The 23,038-nt window shown below is 46.9% G+C and overlaps 1 protein-coding gene across 3 annotated transcripts in view; it reads right to left on the reverse strand.

Annotated features, from left to right (window-relative positions):
- Window positions 1-20,623, reverse strand: part of lrp4 (low density lipoprotein receptor-related protein 4) — a 117,775-nt gene extending 97,152 nt beyond the window's left edge. For all 3 annotated transcript variants that reach the window (XM_079496607.1, XM_079496606.1, XM_079496608.1), the window contains exon 1: window positions 20,269-20,623. In XM_079496607.1, coding sequence (XP_079352733.1) covers window positions 20,269-20,344 — 76 coding nt within the window. In that variant the 5' untranslated portion in view covers window positions 20,345-20,623. The remainder of the gene's footprint in view (window positions 1-20,268) is intronic.
- Between the last annotated feature and the right edge of the window lie 2,415 nt (window positions 20,624-23,038).

Consider the following 23,038-nt stretch of genomic DNA (forward strand, 5'->3'; position numbering starts at 1 on the left):
CCTCCTCTTCCTGTGAGACGCCTATGTTTTCATTCCTACAAACAATGTATACATGTTCTGAATGACCCTGCTGCTGACAGATTCAATAGCGCAGCTCGGAATCTTTTTTTTCTTCTCTTACATTTTTATTCCACGATTTTGCAACCCATTTTTTCACCCAGTGTCAATTATCTAATGTAATCCAGGGCGCTACACTTCCTCTGCCAACCTGGGGAGGGCAGCGGACTGACCTCATGCTTCCTTCTATGCATGAGGAGTCCAAGCTGCTTCTTCCAAACTGCCCCTGACAGTGGGGAGTTTCCCTGGCCGGACGTAGCGTGTGGAAGGAACACGTTATTCTGACCAGTTCCTTTCCCCTCCATCAGGCGCCCGGCTGGCCAGGGGGAGGTAGTTTAGAGACCAGGATTACTGCATGTTTTTTGTGAGGGTACCTACCCTAGGGTACACGGGGAGAACATGCAAACTCCACACAGAAAGCCCCTTTCGCCAACCCCGCCTCGGGTATGGGCACTGATGACGCGGAGGAGAGAACATTCTTGAGAGAATCTCCGAGGGGTGGTCGATAAAGTGCCTCATAAATGGCATTGGAAAAAGTCTTGAGAAACATCGGACCATAATGGTGAGTGTAAATAATAGTGTTACTAGCTGCTAGAAATGGTACAGAATGAGCTCATCAACGCTCCACTGCTCAGCCATCTTTAAGCATAGCTAACTGAGCCGCCAGCGATGCTCCGTAATTCAGCTCGATGCTGAAGCTCGACTTTCCCCTCGTTAATCCAGTCCTAATAGCTTGCCTTGATAACCTGCTTCTTATCCCGATCACACAACCCCCTGCAGTCTTCTCACTTTACATCTTAAACGTTACTTCATCCTCTAAATGTCTCTTTCTACACTTCCTTCCTTCAAACCCCTCTGTTTTTTTTGTACAATCCTTCATGCTTGGCTTCTCTTCCTGCATATAGACGCCTGAGTCATGTTGTCATAAGAGCAGGCCATCTTCTCTGCTCTCCCTCTCTCACCTCGTGCTCCCCTCTTGTCCTCTTTATTTGGCTCTTGAGTTACAGAACAAGACGATTGTTAAAGCAGATCTCTCCGCTCCGGTCCAACTCTGCCGTAAATCTGAGGTCGCTTTAAGCTGTATGAAATGAGGCAGCTTCCTGGAAGGGGTCAGCTCGATGACGGATGAGGACGAACTGAGCCCCCCCCCCACAGAGAGTGAATGGAGTGTGCACGCCATCTGCTACCATGAGGTGAACTGTGAGTGTGCCTTAAGATAGAGAGAGAGACTGGCAGAGGAGAATAGGTAATTGCAAAGTGCTACATTGACATGGGGGGGTTATAACTTATGACAGTGTGTGTGTGTGTGTGTGTGTGTGCGCGTGCGTGCGTGCGTGCGTGCGTGCGTGCGTGCGTGCGTGCGTGCGTGTGTGCGTGCGTGCATATATTATGTGTAAATGTGTATGTCGTGGGCTATGGACCGGGGCATGTGGAGAGCTGGTGCAGGAGGCTTAGGGCAGAGGAGGAGGAGGAGATGGTGGGGGTTGGTGATCGATAGGCCTGCCAAGCGGCATTAGCCCCCCTCGGCCCAGAGGGCCCGTCTCTGGACACAAGAGCACAGAGACTTTAACTCTGATCTTATTTATGGGCACACAAAGGGCAGCACAAGGGGTCCTCCGGCTGGGCCTGTTCAAACAGAGGGCCGATGCGGAGCGGCCTTTGAGGGGGCCGGCCCGCATTGACTCCGAGGGGGGTGAGGGGTGGCGGTGGGGGTGGAGGCTGACAGGTCGCTCTTAAAAGTCTAAAAAATGGGGCCAGGATCAGGGGGTATAGCGAGAGAGGGGAGGTAAAGCCCCCCCGCTCCCCAGACACAGACAGAGGCAGTGGAGACAATGTAGTTTGTGTGGTTTAGCCGAGTGGAGAGGAGAGAGAGAGCTGGCCGGAGACCGGAGAGAGTTAAAGAAGGGAGGGACCCTGCGCCCTGTCCCAGCTGTCACACAGTGGAGCAGAAGTGTGGATCATTTCCGATGCTACGTGGTCCTCCACGGATCCTGGAAAATAGGTGCTAAATCACTGAGTCATTCCGCATGCCCCTCTCCTCTCCAGCCAGGACAGGCCAGGATCAAAGCCCCTCAGGAGAGGAACTCAACAATTCCATCCTACTGAACGCTTCCCTTCTGTCACCTCAGTAGGGGGGCTGCCCAACACACAGCATTATAAAATACAAACCTGTGTGGTGTGCGTACGTGCGTTCATACGTGCGTAGGGGGGGGTCGGTTAAAGTCAGATGTGATGCTGTCTGAGCCAAAGCGCAGATCTGTCACGGCCGTCACTGTTGCTTAGCAATGAGACGAAGAGAGGGAGTGTGGCAAAGGTGAGAATGAAAGAGCAAGAATAGAACAGAGGAACTGAGAAGACAGGACGCATGAGGAGAGTGCAGTGAAAAACAAAAATAATTGTGAGAAATAAGACAAGGAAGTGTATCTGCTAATGCGAGTTCGCATTCAAGTATGCATTCTTATTTAGTCGCACGTGACAATCACATCTGCGGTTGTGTTTTTCACATTAGCAAAGTCCTCAAAATCCCATCCAGCAGAACACAAAAAAAAAGGTGCCCGGTCATCAGATTTATGGTTGCTCCGACCCCGGCGTGACCCTTTCACCCCACGTCCATTGACCTGGAAGTTACTTCCATTTGGGGCAGCCATTTCCTGACTCCATAAAGCCGCCCGGCGGAACTGAGGGAGACTCTAGGGTGAAAATGGAGGGGCAGAATCATTAACTACCGGCACAATGACAGCAACTGTGTTCAAGTCCGGACCAGCCTTTGGAGGGGTCAAACCTCTGCTCCGCTCAACTCATAAAGATCTGAGAGGCCCACGGCCGACCACAACACCGCCTTCACAGCTGAGGGAGAAAAACAAGCCGGGGAGGAGGGCCGAGGCGAGGCCAGTCCATTAACAGCTGGCCACGCTCGCAAACAACAAAGGAGGGGGCCCAGGGGGGGGCACTCTTTGGAGGGGGGCAATCAATCTTTGTTTTTTCCAGCATCCCGAAAACCTGGGACAGCAACTCCTTTTGCGTGAATTGCTGCTGCGACACACTCGCATGAGGGAATCAGATCCACATCCAACTGGAGAAGGCAAATACCAGTAGGCGTGTGACGGACCCGCATCAAGACTACTAATGTTCCTCACCCAGCACACACACTCTCACTGCCAGCCTACTTGGAGGTATCTCCAGTGTCACTGAGCTTTGCAACAGCATGGCAGCACCTCCAATCTCAGAGGCACCGGCAGGAATTGGGGGTGGCTCTTGTCTGGACATGACAGACTTAATACACTGGCCCAGCCTTGGAGCGGGCATGGAGCCCGGCCGCCCCACACCGTCTGCGCAGCCATCTCCAGTCCAGCCGAGGTCACATCGGTGGGCGGACAGCCACACACTTGGCCGGGCAGTGGAGAGAGAGCGAGAGAGGGAGATGGAAAGATGAAGATAGAAGGGGGGGGGGCTAGAAATAGGGAGGGGTGAGGAGAGCAAGGAACAAAGACAGGAGGCAGGTAGAACCAGTAAATTCTGGCAGTCATCCAACAGCCTTCCTTCCAGCGCCCATCTGTCCCTCCCCAAAACCTCGGCCACGTTCAATCCAAAGTCCAGTGAGGGCCAGATAACATTCATGCCTCTCACTCTCCCTCCGTCAATGGAGCTGCATATACAGGCACCGCTCACAAAAGGAGCCGGTGCTTGGCAGCAGCTCAGATAAGCCCTAAACAAAGTCAACAGTGTGATACAGCGATGGGCGTGTGATGGACAGGGAGGAGGGGAGGGTTCTCGCCATGCACAAAAATGAAAGGCGTAGAGAAAAAGAGAGAAAACCTGTTCATTAGATTCATTGCGGGGGCTCCACCTTCACTTTGCCTGCTTCTGTCTTCCCTTTTCAACTCAAGACTGCTGAACATGTTCTTTGAAATTGGGTTTGATATCCCACTGCTATCTACAAAGTCAAATTGCGAGTCCAACTGTCCATGTGTATCAGAATTAAATTAACACTCAGGATTTTACAGTGCAACTTCATATAGCGCTCATGACATGAATGAGATTGGACTTTACAAGGCAATGTACGAGAGAGAGTTTGTGTGTGTGTGTGTGTGTGTGCGTGTGCGTGTGCGCGTGCGCGCGCGCGCATCCTTGCAACACAGCTGCCCCACTTAATCGAAAGTTGTTTTGTTGTGAAGCAGCCTCCTGTAGCACAATATACATTGTGGTACTGTGCATTGTACTATATACAATGGCACTACACAATTTGTTTTGCCATCGCAAAGGGAGAATAGAGCCGATCTCAAAACGGACAGTGAGTAAATCTAGCGTTCCTCCCCTTCCCTTCTGATGTTTAATTTCAATCTCTCTCTTTGGCGTCTTTGTGTTACTTAGTCTCTCTCTTCGAGTCTCTCCCCCATTACACATCTAGTGTTGTTCTCTCCCACAGGAATGGGAGTATCTGCATGGAAACAGTAAGCCAAGCAAAAAGCACAACACCACTAACTCATTTGTGGCTCAGATCTAAAGCCTGATTCATAGTCATACTTCATCGTACAACGGTGTCGCCTGCCAAAAATAGGCACTCTACAAGCTCAAAATGCATCGTGCTGCGTTGTGAGCTTGAAGATCTTCTGTTGTATCTCACTGTGTGCATGATTGGCCAACAATGGACATATTATATGACTTGACTTGGCTATTGTTCACAATTGTGTCCAATAAAAAAAAAAGATGGGAAAATAAATTAAGCAGAAGATTCTGAGCTCACCAGAAGCTAGAGAGCAGCACAGGCTATATGCAGATTGTCACATCAGTGCATTAACATCAATGCAGATCATAGGGATCATTAATCAGATCTGAATGGCTTGATTCAAGCCCTCATTCAAACCAACAGCCTGGGAAAACATGTCATCTGCTGTTTGCACTGCAGCCCAGCTGATAGAGTTCGACATCAGATTCAGAATCACTTGGCTGCCGAGTGTGTAGTTCAGACAAGGTATTGGCATCGACAGTAGTGCTGCGACAACCCAACAACAAAGAAACATTTGACAAGGCTAATAACAATATACATGGACATACAGGACTCTTATTAGGCTTGTCACAATTATTGCAAAATTGTCAAATCACAATTATTTGACATGATCATTATTTCGCATAATCGTCATAATCATAAAATATTCATACATATTCAAACATTTTCCAAGAACAGAAGAAATAGCTGAACTACAAGCTTACAACACGTCACGTCAGCTATTTCCCAAAACATTTTACATAAAGTATCGTAATTGTTTATTATTATTATTTTTTTTTTATTGATATGTTCCAATGCTCAATGCCAATAGCACAATTAAATCGTTAATCGCAATTATTTGACAATTAATCGTCAACCTAAATGTGTAATCGTGACAGCCCTAACTCTTATTATTCCGACATTTCATTACATTCAGAGAACAGACTGCAGTACATTATACACAGACAATATACAATGCTCAACCAAACGATTAATGTCAAGGATGTGTTGTTAAATGTATGTTAATGCAGTTAATAATTATTTTACTTTTTTTCACGTTTTACTTAACTTTATAAAAAGGTAGGTTAAGTGATATTTCATGGGTTAAGTGTAAATAGCTCTCTATATTCAGATATAGTAATCACTGCTATAGAGTGTTTGTTCAGCAACAGGGGTCTTCTCCGTCTCTCCAGCTCTTTCGTATAAGCTGAACTGCATTTTCAGGTGGGGATTTTATCTCGACAGGCTCAAGGATGTAAGTGAAATTGGAAGAGATGACACGAAAAAATGAGCAGACAAATTGAAACTAGAACACTATAAAATGGATGCTGATTATGTTGCTGATTATGTTGGGTTTTTTTGGGGGGGCTTTTTATGCCTTTATTGACAGTGACAGTACTAGACAGACAGGAAAGGGGGAGAGAGATGGGGAGTGTTTTTGAGGGGCGCTAGCCCCTCCTATGCCCAGCTTTCTGGGTCTGTGTGAAGACAAGCATTGGCTTGTGATTAGCTGATCACCCCATAGTGATGATTTGATTGGCTGAGCAAAGTACATATTGAAGATAAATGTGAGGGCAGAAAAGTTGATGAGAGCGCCCCTGGTGAATTGAGGATGCCACAAGTGAGAAAAAAAGGACTCGAGGATAAAAAGTGAGGACAGAAAAGTGAAGACGTAAATTGTGAATGGCCAGAATGAGATGATGTATATGATGATAAGTGCCCCTCACTTCACACGGGTGTGATTTTTATCATAAAGTTACGACCAAAATATAGTGCATATAGTCATGCAACTTATGTGCACGCTGCCGGGTGTGCGTTTTGTCACCGTCAGCGGTCGTGCATGCCATGTGGTCCCACAGTGAATGGTAGTTTTGTTTAGCACACACGCAACCCTGAGCTCTCCAACGGAACAGCGGCAGCACGAGGTCGAGGCCGATGTCCCCTCGACATCATCTCAAAGCTATCAATCTCTCCATGGTTTTCCCCAAAGTCATGTGATGTGACTCCCAGACAGTGCACGGCTCCAGTAGGTCTCTGCGACTGGTATCTCTCAGGCGGGGTTAGTTAGTTAGCTAGTTGGTACTTGGTAGCACACCAGTCATGAGAACTGTTGTGTTTTGAGTTTTGACAATGCATGTTATCGAATTGAATTCCCTTTTTGATACGGCTTTTGACCCCACACGTCTCATTATTTGCCATTGACAATGAATGGGGAAACTAGGTCAAATGTCCGCTAAATGTTGTCCCCACACGGCTCAATATTTGCCATTGACAATGAAAGGAGAAATTAGGTAAAATGTCCGCCAAATAAGACGTAAATTAAACATTAAAACATTAAACGCCATTGACAATGAAGGGAAACTTTACGTCATATGTAGACGAGCAAATCGGCTAACCAATCACATAAATTCAGTTGTCATCTTACATGATCATTGTGAAAAGGGGGACTTTTTGAGGGGAATCAAACATTGTTATAATAAATTGTCATTATTACATTAATTAATAAATCCTTACTTTATGCCTCTGTGTGGACAGAACAGTCAATCATGTTCATCACCTAAAGGGCGGCAGTGTCTCAGGGGTAGAGTGGCCGGATGGTAACGGCAAGGTTGCCAGTTCGAACCCGGGCTCCCCCAGAGTTAGTGTCGAAGTGTCCTTGAGCAAGACACTGAACCCCTAATTGCTCCTGATGTACTGGTTGGTTCCTTGGTTACTGCCACCATCGGTGTATGAATGTGTGTGTGAATGTAATGCACAATCTATGTAAAGCGCCTTGGATAAAGGCGCTATTTAAATGCACTATTTACATCATATATCATCATATATCATATCATATATGTTGTAAGAGCGCCCCTCACTTCACACAGGTGTGATTTTGATTAAAGCTCCAAATTCGGGATTTATTTGAATTAATAAATCCTTACTTTATTTCTGTGTGGTCAATTATGTTTGCCAACAAAAAAAGGAGATCTGATTAAAACATGAGAAATGGCTAGGAAAACTCTCTTCAATGGTTAGGAAAACTCTCTTCAATGGCTAGGAAAACTCTCTTCAGAGTAAACTGCAGTTTAGTAGAGAGATACATTTGAGGTGAGCTACAGGCAACGTGGCTCACACCATGGCTCACATTGTGGCTCACACCATGGCTCACACCGTGGCTCACATCGTGGCTCACATCGTGGCTCACACCGTGGCTCACACCGTGGCACCGTGGCTCACACCGTGGCACCGTGGCTCACACCGTGGCTCACACCGTGGCTCACACCGTGGCTCACACCGTGGCACCGTGGCTCACACCGTGGCACCGTGGCTCACACCGTGGCTCACACCGTGGCTCACACCGTGGCACCGTGGCTCACACCGTGGCACCGTGGCTCACACCGTGGCTCACACCGTGGCTCACACCGTGGCTCACACCGTGGCTCACACCGTGGCTCACACCGTGGCTCACATCGTGGCTCACATCGTGGCTCACACCGTGGCTCACACCGTGGCTCACACCGTGGCTCACACCGTGGCTCACATCGTGGCTCACACCGTGGCTCACACCGTGGCTCACACCGTGGCTCACATCGTGGCTCACATCGTGGCTCACATCGTGGCTCACATCGTGGCTCACACCGTGGCTCACACCGTGGCTCACACCGTGGCTCACACCGTGGCTCACACCGTGGCTCACATCGTGGCTCACACCGTGGCTCACACCGTGGCTCACATCGTGGCTCACATCGTGGCTCACACCATGGCTCACACCATGGCTCACACCGTGGCTCACACCGTGGCTCACACCGTGGCTCACATCGTGGCTCACATCGTGGCTCACACCGTGGCTCACACCGTGGCTCACATCGTGGCTCACACCGTGGCTCACATCGTGGCTCACATCGTGGCTCACATCGTGGCTCACACTGTGGCTCACACTGTGGCGTGTCAGCTTGTAGATCTGCAGGTTTTTGGTGTGCAACACCCGCGTGCCACTACGTTTAACTTGGGCTTAAGGTCAACAACAGTTCAAGGGTAAAGGGGAGAATGTGTTTGCATTCCAGGGCCGCTCTCTGCTTGCCTGAGTGACCGGGTAGCTTGTGTTTGGAGTGCTGACAACATGGGGGGCGGGGCAAGGGGGAGTGGGGCAGTTGTATACAGTAAGTGTGTTACACCAAGAATAACCGTCGGTTCAAAAAACACCAGACGCGAGGACAGAGCGTTCTTACACCTTACGCATGAGATGGAGATGGGTACAAGGGGCTTGGCGAGGGATACGGGGTGGGTTTGGGACGGGTAGTATTACAGGAAGTCATATTACAGTATATGCAATCCATCATTCTCCGCTCCACGGCCAACTGATCAGTGGAACGCTGATCATACCAACACTCCCTGCATCAGAAAATGTAGCAGCCGTTGTCATCTCCACTCAGCACTCCCAACAGAAACATCTAGCACCCCGTAGTACAAAACGGTGTGAGAGCCGCGCGGTCCGACCAACCTCCTTTTCATATCAGCTCACCTGTTCCAATAAGTCTAACTGTATAGCACCAATTGATTTTACTGGCCATTATTAGATCGGACGTGTACAGGGCAAGAACGCGGGTGGGGGCGGGGGTCCCAAGGCTTTGAGACCGAGGCTCTTGAAGGAGCTCAGCTCAGTGGTTACATACAGCAGAGTATACCCCAGGCCCCGGCTCATAAATCAATGCCATCCGGCTGAGAGAGGAGGGGGGGCAGCGTGCCAACACTAAATCCAATTATACCCAGGCACTGGCACCACTCAGCCTGATGAGTGTCTCTACCTTAGCCCTTGGGGGACCAGAGCACAACCAGCGGTGCCAGCTTCAGTGGTGGCAGTAGTGAGCAGAGGGAAAAAAAGAAAAGCCAGGGAAAGAAGCTGTTGAGAAAGCCGAGTGTGTGCGTGTGTTCATGCAAGCGTGTGCATGTGTGTATGGCATGCAGCCAGGGCCACATATCTGACTGGAGGCGCCAGCGGAGTCCCTGTATTCGGCCTGCCACTATGGCTAGCTGGCAACTGGTCTGAGCCCTGCACTGCCACCTGTCACACACAATCTCTCACACACACACCCCCCCCCCCCTGGGATAAATGAAGACAACATATAGGGACACCTTTAAAGTGTGCACCCAGTCGAAGCATGTGAGTGGTACCCGTGTGATGCATGATGGGAACCGTTACATATTTCTTTATATATATATATATATATTTTTTTTTTAAAGATTTGTTTTTGGGGGCTTTTTATGCCTTTATTTAACAGTAGTCAGACAGGAAAGGGGGAGAGAGATGGGGAGTGACACACGGCAAAGGCCGTCAGGCTCAGGGGTTGAGCTAACCTTCCGGGCCATTTATATTTTATTTTTAAGTCTACAGTCTACTTACAGATAGACTCACTTAGAAGTAGGTGACCGGCGTGACCCCAGAGCTAGTAACCAACAATATGTTGAGATTATAAGAAATCAACAGGCAAAAAGAAGATTGAGTTGAATGAGGGGTCAATTGACTGACTATATGAAATGAATAGTCTTTCAGGGGCAAGCCTAATGGACATGAAGCCAACGCTTCTCTATTGAGTAACAGGGAGGGTGGCATGCGTAAAAAGCCTTGAAACATGCTATTAGCTTGCTGCCTGCTTCACTATGAGCAAGTGAGCCCACACAGCGACAGCGTCCCCATTAAATGAACCATTTCAGGAGCACTTGTGTATTATGAAGTTCCCTTCTAAAGTGTGTCCCTGCCTCCCCTTTGTCTGCCAAGGTTGCAACAATCAATCTGGCGTCTAAAGCAGCCTGCAGGCAGGCATTCAGAGTGAGAGAGAGAGGGAGGGAGCGAGAGACCACTGGCTGACATTGTCTGAAGGCATGCCTGTGGAAGAGCTCTATCTGCGAGGCATACACATAGGAGACGGTCTGTGTTAATCAAGTTCAGTGCCTAGCCAGTTCACCTATCGGGCTCGGTGCTGTAGATAATATGACCTTGCAACGAGGCCACGGCTCTAAAGATGCATTCATCTTTGCTTCAAGCAATTACCCGTCTTCCTGAACATCCCCACAGCCCCCGACCTAAATCTCAAGCATATAAGCCACAGTTAAGGTAGAGCTGGGAGATAAGATGGAAGTACTGTATATACAGCAAGAATGGCGAGGTCATATGATTGATGCATATACTACAACACATCTTATTAGCCCAAGACCCTCTCCGGTAGCCCCCATGCACTACAACACATCTTATTAGCCCAAGACACTCTCCGGTAGCCCCCATGCAGCCTCCATTCCAGACCTTTAATGATCTCAACTGGGCTGAACTTCAAACATGGTGGCTGTGTAAGTCGTATATTTTTCCCGTTAAAGCAAGTGCGAAAGAAATGAAAACAGTTTGGACAGATGGGCACCAACCAGGAAATCAGTAGAGGAATATTCCACTCATTGTTCCCCATTCTGATTTAATTCTGCTTAGGCCCTGCAGGGCTATATGTCCGATGCCTGCTTCCGATTAGGCCTTGTCCCAGATACCCAACCCCCTCCCAGGCCAACACCTGGACAGGATCTCTGAACAGCACCAACCTTCTGGGTCTGATCAACACTAACAACAACGCTACATGGCCCCCTCATCCCTCGTCCCCTCACAACTGATGAGTTAGTATCAGATACAGCACCAACATAGCAAAGTACAATTACTGTAACTGGAGCCATCTCCATTGTTCTTCCATCCGTGCATGAAATGTATCAAGCCACGGATTTCCATCAGGACAAAAAACAAACAAACCTTGCACCGTGACCAGCCTATGCATTAAATTCACCCAGATAACTTCTGGTTAGCTTGATTTCTGATCCATATGTCACACTGTCCTATGATCTACCTTTGGCCTCTCTCCTTAAATAAAAGCCAGAAGCTCAGGCATATTGTCTGGATTAGATTTAGGAAACTCCCAGAGCAGAGCCCCCTTGTCTGTTCCACAGCGGTTGGCCATTCGCAGGGCCCGTCTCCGCGGGCTTCCAGGAAAGCAATTAACCCATATGAGCATGTGGCGTCCCTGCCATGTGTGACAATGACAGTGAACAGACACACAAGGGCCGAGGCCTCCCAGTTAACAGCCATTAATACACATTACTCACAGAGGAACGGAAACTGGCCTTCAAGAACAACCATTTGGTATCATTCCTGAGCTTTTGGAGTATTGCAGTGTGCTAAAGGAAGATGAGGACTATTTGTGATCCTGGACTCTGATCCACAGTGCATTTCACCTCTGTGATACTAGGCAATGCAAGATAGGCAGCAGGCATTATACCTGGGATTTCAGAGTGGTTTGTGTCGAATTAACGCCCGTTAAACAAAGACAGGGCCAGATGACTTTCCCCAGACAAACAGCACATAGCAGCTGAATTTGCGATAACAACCGAAGGGGATACTCCTCAGAATAGAAACCCTATGCATCATACCATGCAGGAACAAGAGCCACTTTTGGTGACCCAATTAGAGCCAACTTTCAGCAGAAAATTGTTCATGCAATGTCCCAGTCAGTTCTGTCGTGTCTAGCAGATGGTCCCTCTAGTTGCGTTAAGAGACTGGTGTTGTTGTTATTTCTCCTCTAAGTTCCCCTCAAGGCATGAAGTGATTTAGTTTGTGTCCTCAGGGATCATTTAGTACAGCACATCCGTAGGCAGTGCCACTAAAACCTCCGTCCATATGACTTACACTCCAAGACTACTCTCTTCTTATCCTTGCTTCTAATGCTTCCCATCTTTAATATTGATTACATTTTGCAGAGGGACAAATGTATGCTATCCTCGCAGCTATGCACCCACATCCAATTAGACAAGTCACTCTGGATAAGGCTGGAAGGCCAAAAGGCTGGAATTTGAGGCCCAATCTAAATTTGTAGTATTTGTGTGTACTCTAATATGTAACCTGAGGGTACGGTCCATTTATGTATGTGGGATGGTGACAGGGCATTCTGAGGTTAAGCGAGACAGACTGGGGTCTTCTGAATACAGCCTTGTGTGGATAAACATCCGTTCCAAAGATCCCCCCACGGAAAAAACAATGCAGCTTTTGTTTGTGCTGCAGTGCTGCTTGGCACGAGTACAGGGGTCAACTGATGCAGGACTGCTGTGGGGTTATTTTGGCAAACGAAGACACGGCACACTCACTTCAGAGATAGCGTGGCAAATTGAGAGGACGATTGAATCGCAGATGAAAGCTGGCCAGCCAAAATGCCATTTAGTGAGTGAGTGCGATTGTATGTGCACACCTCAAAGAAGTCCTGACATAGCCTTCGTCAGGCCAACTCCAGGCTACTGTCCTCCGATCTCTAAAGTGAGTCACTGAACAAATTTACAGCATCAAGTTGTCTGTATTACAACTCCACACCACTGCAACGCATAAACCGTTTATTCAGCCAGCCGAAGAGCCGAGAGTCTGGGTGGGGGTGTGCATCTTATCGACCACTGTGGAAGTGGAACTGTGGGGGTGACTTTATGAAACAAGTGAGTAGGTGTCAAAGTATTACACATAGCTGCCGGTGGAGGAGGCTGCCTCTTTAATCAGCCACCATAATCGCCGGGATGGACTAATTGCCACTCTTCATCTGTGGTTACACAAGCGGACGGGGGCTGCCGGTCGGTGGCTGCAGCTGGGGGTTGAGAGGAGAGAGAGAGAGAGAGAGAGAGAGAGAGAGAGAGAGAGAATCTTCTAGGGGGTCACATACATGTGGGTAGAGTTTTGGCCAAGTGGGGGGGGGATCGGTGAGGAGTAGGGGTGTGTTTAAAAAGAGGGATAGAGAAGGACGAAAAAACCATGGCGAACGGAGAGGATGAGGCAGTACAGAGGTCCTCAGTGACAGATTGAGTGCTGCTGAGGAGCCTAAACTGGACTCTCCTCTGAATACTAAGACAATTCTTTTCTGGAGTCTGGCACCACACAAACACACACACACAGCCTCCCATTTGAGGCACCCCCTTGAAATGCATGGGCCTTTCAAACTCATGTGAGATAGTAGGTTCTAATTGGATGTAGTGGGCAATACATGATGGGGGGGTTTTAGGGGAGAGGGTTGGTGTTTGGTGGAAGAGCTAAAGAGGGAAAAAGAGGAGGCGAGGTGTTGGGGGGGCTGCCTGCTTAAGCTTAAGAGGCCATTGTTTTAAGAAGTGAATCGGCACCTCCCCCTGCCTTTCTCCCGTCAGCGTCCCCTTCAGGCACTCCACGCTCCGCAGAGTCAAAAGGCGGCGTTTAGCCCCAGCGAGCAGTGAGGGGCTGGGCTTGTTTTGACACTTTGTGGTCCCTGCCTTCCATGAAAAGAGCCCCCACCCCATGCTTCTATGGGACTCTCAAGTTCATTAGAGGGAGTGCAGCGCTTTCAGCCGCCACCACCACCACCCCCATCATCCAGTCCAAGCCTTCAATGAGGCCTCCACTTTAAGCTGTTTGTTTAACAAAAGGGAACTCTTACCCCACCCAACACCACCATTGCTCTCCTCCTAAAACTACCTGATTTGTGTGATTTGCGGGGTAAGAGCATGAGTGATACATGTATAGAAATGAAAGACCTGCAAGCAAACGAAAAGACGGCTGAGTAAGAGAGTGGGGTGGGGTGTAACTACAGAGCCAATGCGTGAACACGGTGTTAATTACACAGGTACTTCACACACTACTACTGCGAAAACAACAAGTGCAACTCGCTGCGAGGCAACACACATTAGCTCTCAACAGCCATTGTGCTGTGTCCAGCATAGAGTTTCAGCTCTCACACTCGAGGGTGACATCACCGCTCGCCGACGTTGGATGAGACAAAAGTGAGAGGTGTCACTCTAGAAGGGGCAAAGCTCTCTGAGATCATGCAAGGCCTGCGGGGAACACACTGCCCATGTGAGTGTGTGTTGTGCATGTTGTGTGACTGTCCTTGAGCTAACTCTGACTATAAAGAACCCTGTTATGAAAAAGATGAGCACATTTTCTCCATTATCCAGTGGACCTCCTCTATCGGTTCACACACTACCATCTTGTGGTCTTCATCAGAGTGTGTGTGTGCGTGTGCGTGTGCACTTTGTTTTGATTGTATTGTTGAATTGTTCCACTTTTTTCTGTACCAGTGGTTGGGAACCTCTGAAGTAGAGGAGTGGGAGAGGGCTGAGGACAGGTGATGTAGAGAGAGGGCAGGACAGGTGATGTAGATGAGATTTTAGATTTTTAAAGATTTTGGAGAATGCCACGATTAATCGAAAGATTTATTAAAATCAATCAATTAATTAATTAATGATTAATTATATGTGCCACCGACCGGCACATATATATATATTTCACACACACACAAAACATAAATACAACAACATTACTTCAACCAGCATTATTAAGAAAAAGATAAAGAATAGTGTGTGCATGGCTGCGTGCATGCGTGCGCTCATCTACTGTAGTCATTCATGGCTGGCAGAACGATAAAGCAATGGCAATAAGCAGTATATAACCATACAGTCCTCACAACAGTGAAAGGGGGGAAAACGACTCTTTCTCCCTCTTTCCTTGCGTGTCTTCTCAGGAAGCAAGGAGAAGTGTGCGGGGGCGTTGCAACAGAGAGCGCACAGGCGCACACATGGCCTCACCCCAATGACCTTGACGTAGTCAGTGCGGGGCTGTGTCCAGTTCGCGAAGAGCCCTGTGTCTGTTTCTGTCTGCCTCGGGAGTTATTTATACCCTGACCTCTCACCCAATCTCGTGTCTACTCCTACTGTATGGATAGTAGGAGGGAGCGAGGGTCGGGACACTCGGGAGAGAGACAACGGAGGGCAAACTGTGCTCTCCTGCCGATAACGGCCCTCTGGCTGTGGCCCCCGCCTGTGAGGAACCGACATGCCACCGCCTCCTTGTCCTGTGGCACTTTGCAAAACACAATGTTGGGAGTATAATTCACTGCACACAGATAGTTTTGATGTTTTCAAAGAAAAACTGCCTTACCATGATGACAGTATTTGTAAGTGGTTCAATTCTGATGTGTGACTGAAAGGCTGTCGAGATGGAGAGATGAGAGAGAGAGAGAGAGACACAGGTGTTTCTATTGTAACAGTCCTTATGTCTTTATGCCTTGCTCACAAACAAAGTGGGAGCAGCGAGGGCTTAGATTTGTCAAACTTCAGATTAAGGCCCAACCGATGGCAGATCTTTTGGGTCCGATGCCGATCCTGAGACTGAATCCTAGACCTGTTTTGACGGATATTTTGTCAAAAAGTCTAAAGGGGCTAAATCATTTCTAATCAATTTCCCAAATTTAAAAAGAAAACTTAAAAAAAGACAAATAATGTCTGATATCAGCCAGACCATACACAACACAAATATCATAACCCGGCCGGTCCGGCTCTACTCCACTCCATTGAGCCATGCACAACATAGGCCGACAACAACCCAAAAAGAAGGGAGAGGTGCATCCACTAATGCCTCCAAAAAAGAAGGAAATAAAAAACTGTTACCGTGTATTAACTGTATTTGTGTTTGAGTACATGTCCTTCACAATGTCATTGTCCACTATGCCTCCTGTGGGCTGTGTTCAGTCAGCAAGTCTCCACTTCCCTCCTCTACGCAGGCTTATCTTGTATGTCCTCTACAGCACCCCCCCATTGAGACCTTCGCACTCACACACAAACTCACAGTTTGAGTTTATTACAGCCTACAGATCCCCCAATAATCTATACAACCCAGGGGAAGTTGGATTAGTGCATTAGCGCTAAGTAGACAGAAACAAATAAATGTCCTCTTCAATGCCAACCCTTTCGCTGTACCGAGAGCATGGACCCCACTAGGGGCCGAGCGCCATTTGTTTGCTTGTGTCCTCTAAAAAACATGGAACATCGGTGACATATATTAGTGCAAGTGAGAACCTAATTGAAACAGGTCCCCGGGGACATGCCATGGCATCGTGTTCCGAAACCAGACACTCCCACTCCCAAGCACAGCACAGCATGTCTGAGGCTCTTCTCTGGTGGGGTGCACAGAGAGCCAGGTGATTTATGGGAAGGTTGTAGGAATAGGACGGCGAGTGGGGTGGGGGTTGGATTTGGCGTATGTATGGGGTGCTTGCAGGGGTGCTGTGCGCCTCTGTGTTGGAGGCAAGTTATGGAAATGTGCAGGGCGGACGGACATAAATCCATACCACACTCAGCCATCTGCTCTGTGTGTGCACTGTGCATGTCTTTTTGTTTATCTCCATTCTCTGCCTCCACCTTCCCAAATCAGGAAGAAAAAAGTCAAGCCCTTGAGGGTGGTTATGGTGGTGGTGGCGTGGGGATGGGGGTAGGGTGGGAAACTGAGTAATATCACAGGTTACCTCTCCGCTACCTTGGAGGTGCAATTCCATCCGTTGAACAGAGACACATGGTGCGCAGAGGGGGTATCAGGTGGCCGCACCCCCTCCCCTTAGGTGAAAGCAAGAGTCCTAGCACTAGCACATGCACTGACCTAACCAGCTAGACCAGGGGAGGGCACGCACACACACACACACACACACACACACACAAAACTACCTGATACACAGCATTCATAAGTAACAGAAACACAATAACACATACAGTACATGACGCACACACACACACAGTACATGACGAGCGCACACACACACACACACACACACACACACACACACACACACACACACACACACACACACACACACACACACACACACACACACACACACACACACACACACACACACACACACACACACACACACACACACACACACACACACACACACACACAGTCACGCATAGAATCAGCTAGAAACAAAACATATGTGCTCCCCGCATTTGTGTATCAGTGCTTTCCAGTTATACAAATGAAAAGAATATATAACACATGCACCCTCATAGTTACACGCACAAACCCACCACCCACTTATCCACATTTAGGCAGCAAACATCACATGCACTTATGCAACAGCAGCACGCAGCAGTGCTGGTCTCAGATCCATTATTAAAGTGTTCCCTCTCCCTTTGGGCCCCTCCACTAAGCAGAAAGAGAGCGTGCGTTTGACCAAAATAAAAAAGACAAAATACAAAATCAGCCAACCAACCATACAGTCGAAAGCAAGTTAACATGGTCCTTCACTCATTCCTAGGTCCTCTGTTTTGCTACATTATAGCCTGTGCATCAGACATTGTGTATCATAGCTAAAATGCTAGTTATGGATATAATCCACCCAGGTAAACTAATACAGCAATACATTTATTCTATACGCTATTAATAGCATTATAATTACACACAACTTCATGAAATGTGCTAGCTGCAATAACCATACATTTTCATATTAAGAGCCTAATTATAATCGTGCCTGCGGGCTCGGCGAACATCACACCGACGTGTCCGTGTGTTTTGCCCAGGCGGAGATGGATGGCGGCAGGGGACTAATCAATCCGCTCAGGGGAACCCAGGGCAACGGAGAAAGAGCAAGAGCAACCTGAGACCCAAACGAGTGAACACAAAAGACCCTCTCAAGCCCAGGATGGCCCTCCTACAGCGCTCTCCTTATCACTCACAGCCCAGTTTCAGCTTAACCTCAGTGTTCTCCAAACGCTTATTCCCCATCTGCATTTGTCATGTTTTGCTTCCCATCTCCCCCTCTAATTAATTGACCATCTCTGGTCACTCCTTCTAGAAATATGCTTGTGTGCATTATTTCAACTGTCAATACTACATTTAATAAAGGCGACATCCAAATGCAGCACGTGGATATTTTCCACGTTTCTCAGATGGACGATGATGACACATCTCTGGTTCAGTGTCCTGCCTCTCAGAACTATAGAGCAACAGCAGAATGCCTTCCTAAGTTCCTCGTCCCACCCACCTATACTCCAAGAAAATGTAGGCCTCATCAATAGTTGATTTGTAAATGAGTGGGACTTAAGGGATGAATGCAGGGTGCCTTGATTTTATTAGCGGTACAATAAAGGCCGGCCCCATTCCCAGAGCACATCATTAAAGAGCATAATACACTCTCCAACGTGCCCATTAGACCAACTGAGCCCCATTACTGTGAGACCATGAGACTTAGCTGAGAAGGCATCTTGACCACAGACACACATTGGAGACACAAAGACATCACACACACACACACACACACACACACACACACACACACACACACACACACACACACACACACACACACACACACACACACACACACACACACACACACACACACACACACACACACACACACACACACACACACACACACACACACACACACAGCTATTGTCGGATGGGACTGGCCTTTGTTACGCCACGCAAGATTTACATCCTTATGACTAGCTATATGAAAATCAAAACCATGTACCGCTCCATTCCTCTTTATTCTCCCAGATTCTACATCATGTTACACATAACACTATACAGAAAAATGTGCCTCTTATGTGCAAGAATGGAAACACTAACCGCAATAAAAATCAAAAACACACGCACACCAAGTCAATAACTTGGCAGAGAAAGATTACGGCCGGGGCCCCAGGAGACCTAATTGCTTTATGATAGGACACGTCTAGCATCAAAGCCTGCGTGCGTGACCCCCCCAGCCTAGAGATAAAGGGGGTGGGGGGACGGGGGCCAACGTTGATAAGTATGGCCTACAATATCTTTGAAGGACAACAAGAGCCGACTAAAAATAGGTTCCTGGATGATCCGAGAGCCTTTTTGTTTTTGATGAGATATTGAATCCTATCTGGCTGACATTTTGGCGCCAGGCTCAGGATGCAGGTGACATTTACGGAGTCTGTCACAATTACTGCTATGTAGCCCCCATCGGAAGGAGAGCAGCACAAGGCACAACCAGCCAATTACACAAGTATTTCACTAGTCTATATGGGTGTATTGTGGAGGTTGGGAGAGAGAGAGCGATAGACAGCAAGAGAGAGAGAGAGAGAGAGAGATGCTTCACTGGTGTTTCTTTAGAGGGGCCCTCTTCACTAAGGTCCTTGCATTCCAGCAGTTGTTCCAACATGTTGTAAATACAAGGTGTTAGAGAAAACATAGCAAGAAAGAAAACGGGGGTGTGTGTGTGGGGGTGGGCAGGGGGGTCACTTTCCCTAAAACTAGAGGTCCGCGGCGTGGGAATAGAAAATGAGGCTATGGACAGCCAAACATGACATGTATACAAGTTATCACATGGCATCCTCCAAGTGACAAGGGTCCAACTGTAAACACAACACACACACACACACATGCACACTCTCTCTCGCTCTCTCCCTCACCATTAAGCTAAAAGCCACGCCAACTGTGACCTATAATATATGAAAAACTGAAAAACTGAAATTGCCCGAAGTTTTAAATTTTAAAATATCCTCATTTGATTGAAATCTACAATATCCTTATCGTATTTGCTCAGTTGCAAAGACCATTCAGAGCTTGTTGAGTGATTTGACAGTTAACGTGTTGTCAGTCAGACTCAAACAAGACAAAGTACATTCTCTCCCACAACTGTCGTGCAGGTATTCTCCAACTATGGCAACATTTCTGGGCTGGCTGGCACATTTCGCCTGAGAAAATCGTAGACACCACACACACACACATCAATCAAAACAACCGAGAGATTCCGCACTCACTGTTCCATTCCAAACATGCATATGACGCACCTCCATGGTTTTTATTCAAGCAATGAGTCTTCGTAGACCCAAGAGAGTGTATGTAGTACTACTGTGTGCCTTCCAAATTCCATGGAACAACGTGGGGGTAAAGATCTTACCTTCTCCGCACAGCAACAAAGTTAAGAAGAGCGTGGCTCCACAGAGCACGGCGGCGGACTGCTGCTGCTGCTGCATCTTGGACCCCCTCTTTCTTTCTCTGTCGCTTCTCTCCGCGGTCCGTCTTCTCTTCTTCTTTAACACACTCTCTCTCTCTCTCTCTCTCTCTCATACACACTCTCTCTCAGAAATATAAACTCTGTTATCAGAGAGCGACGCGGACACAGGCGAGTGTCATAATTAAACTCATACCGTGACTGGAATTGCGGACTTTCCTGAACCGCCACGATATGAGAGAGCTGTAGAGGAACAAATGTTAAAAAGTTACCGCTGGACTCTCCAACATGTTGTGCTCCAGCTCCGACGCGGAGGAGCGATCAAAAGGAGCTGTGGTGGGCTGTACCAAATATACGTCAAAGCGGGAGGACTTCGCAACAGAACGCAAACATGTAAAGAGAACATAGCGCGTAAAAAGCCGAGACAACACGCCCATCTGCATTTGTACATCAAACGCAAAATATGCACTCATGTCACGTGGCAGCTTTTTAACAGTTACGCGTCATATGTCGCTTCTTTGTTTGCGGGACACCCCCATCCCGCAAAGTTGGTCCTTGAACCCCCCTCTCTCTCTCTCTCCCTCCCTCTCTCTCTTTCTATCTCTCGTCTCGTTGTGTCATTTAAAAGTTACAATAATTCTTAAAACTCTAGCGGCCACTCCGGCCAGTAAATCAAAGGATGCAGCTAGGACACAGCAGCTGCACATGCAGCAAGGACACAGCAGCTAGAAGTGGAAGCGGGCTTTGACGTATGTGCGTTCTCTTGTTTTTATTTTCTCTTTTTCCAAAGTGCAAAGCAGCAAAACCCTTCTCTCTCTCTCTCTCTCTCTCTCTCACACACACACACACACACACACAAACACACGCGCGCACACACACACACACACACACACACACACACACACACACACACACACACACACACACACACACACACACACACACACACACGCGCGCGCACACACACACGTTGATTGATTAAATTCTTAAATTCATCAATACATTTAAAGACACCGCCCCCCCTTTTCCCCTCACTGTATATGTTTCTTTTCCCTTTTTACCTCCTTTATGATGAATTCATGATCTGTTCTGTTCTTTGACTATATAGAAGTGTCTATTTGTACGTCTCTAAATGTTTTGATGAATTGAACATGGTGGACCCTCTTGTAAACAAGTGTAATGCTTAATTGGGTCGTCCACTCACAGTTAACAGTCTTTGTATTGAGTTTGTGCTTGAAATGTACTGTAATTCTGCAAACTGTTAATAAATATTTCAATCAATCAATCAATCAATCAACAAATATGCACATCTATAAAAGTAGTGTCTCTTCCCCATGACGAAAGCAATCGGTCTACCTTAAATATGTGACTTGTCTCAGAAGGCATGTTTTGGGCTATTACTAGTTACTTAACACCCTATATACAGCTGTGTGTAGCCTATCATACCTAGGCTATTATTATTATTATTATTATTATTATTATTATTATTATTATTATTATTATTATTAGTAGTAGTAGTAGTAGTAGTAGTAGTAGTAGTAGTAGTAGTAGTACTATTATTATTATTATTATTATTATTATTATTATTATTATTGACAATTGTTAAAATCATCAATGCCTGTGACAGTGTCCTCTTCTGCAGGGGACCGTCTTCTTCACTCATGTAAACTAGGGTCCTGGGGCAATTTCTGGTTATTTTTATACGCAACAGCCTGTTATTAAAACTCCATATAAAATGACTGAAACCCCGACTTGCCAGACATCCTGGCAGTTTCCTCCCCCACATTCCTTGGAAACGAGGCTTGACAATCCATTTCTAATTAGCGGCTTTAGCTGGGATATCAGTATACTACTCTCCTCTCTAAGCAGGTGATGTTCATTCTCAACACGGATCCATTCTGTACTTGCTGGCACTGTGCGAGATCCCCAGCATAAGACTGCGTCAATCTGATTCATTTTGTTATTCTGATGTAAAATGAGTATGAAAGAGACCATGTTTGTGTGAGAAACAAACACTTTTGTCTAGTTTGTCAAATTAGAAAATATAAACAGTAACAATTAAGGGGGTGTAAATGTTTTGTTTGTTTTTTCTGTCATAGAGTGTTTGTTTGCAGTAGCCTACAGGGTCCATCTGTCTCTCCAGCTCTTAAATAAAAAGAAAATAATTGTTTAGGTCGGGATACCAAATATATCCAATCAGGAGAGAGAAAACTACATAGGGTATAATCTGCTTTAAATCAAACAACAAACACCCTATATAGCAATGACTGTGTGTGTATAGAGCTATATATAACAACACTATTTTAACAAATATCACTTGTTACAACCCCTTTATGCTTGATGTTCATGGGGAGTACTGAAAACTTTAAGAGTACAGTTCAATGCAGTTGTTAGCTCCTGCTTTTTAACTTTGATTGATTGATTGATTGATTGATTGATTGATTGATTGATTGATTGATTGATTGATTAACAGTTTGCAGAATTACAGTACATTTCAAGTACAACTCAATAAAATAAACTGTTAACAGTGAGTGGACGACACCATAAAGCATTACACTTGTTTACAATAGGGCCCACCATTTTCAATTCATCAAAACATTTAGAGACGTACGAATATACACAACTATATAGTCAAAAATAAATCATCATAGGAGGTAAAAAGGGAAAAGAAATATATACAGTGAGGGGAAACAGGGGTGGGTGGGGGATTCAGATT

The sequence above is a fragment of the Electrona antarctica genome, assembly GCF_951216825.1.
Source record: "Electrona antarctica genome assembly, chromosome: 3".
NCBI classification, from domain to species: Eukaryota; Metazoa; Chordata; class Actinopteri; order Myctophiformes; family Myctophidae; genus Electrona; species Electrona antarctica.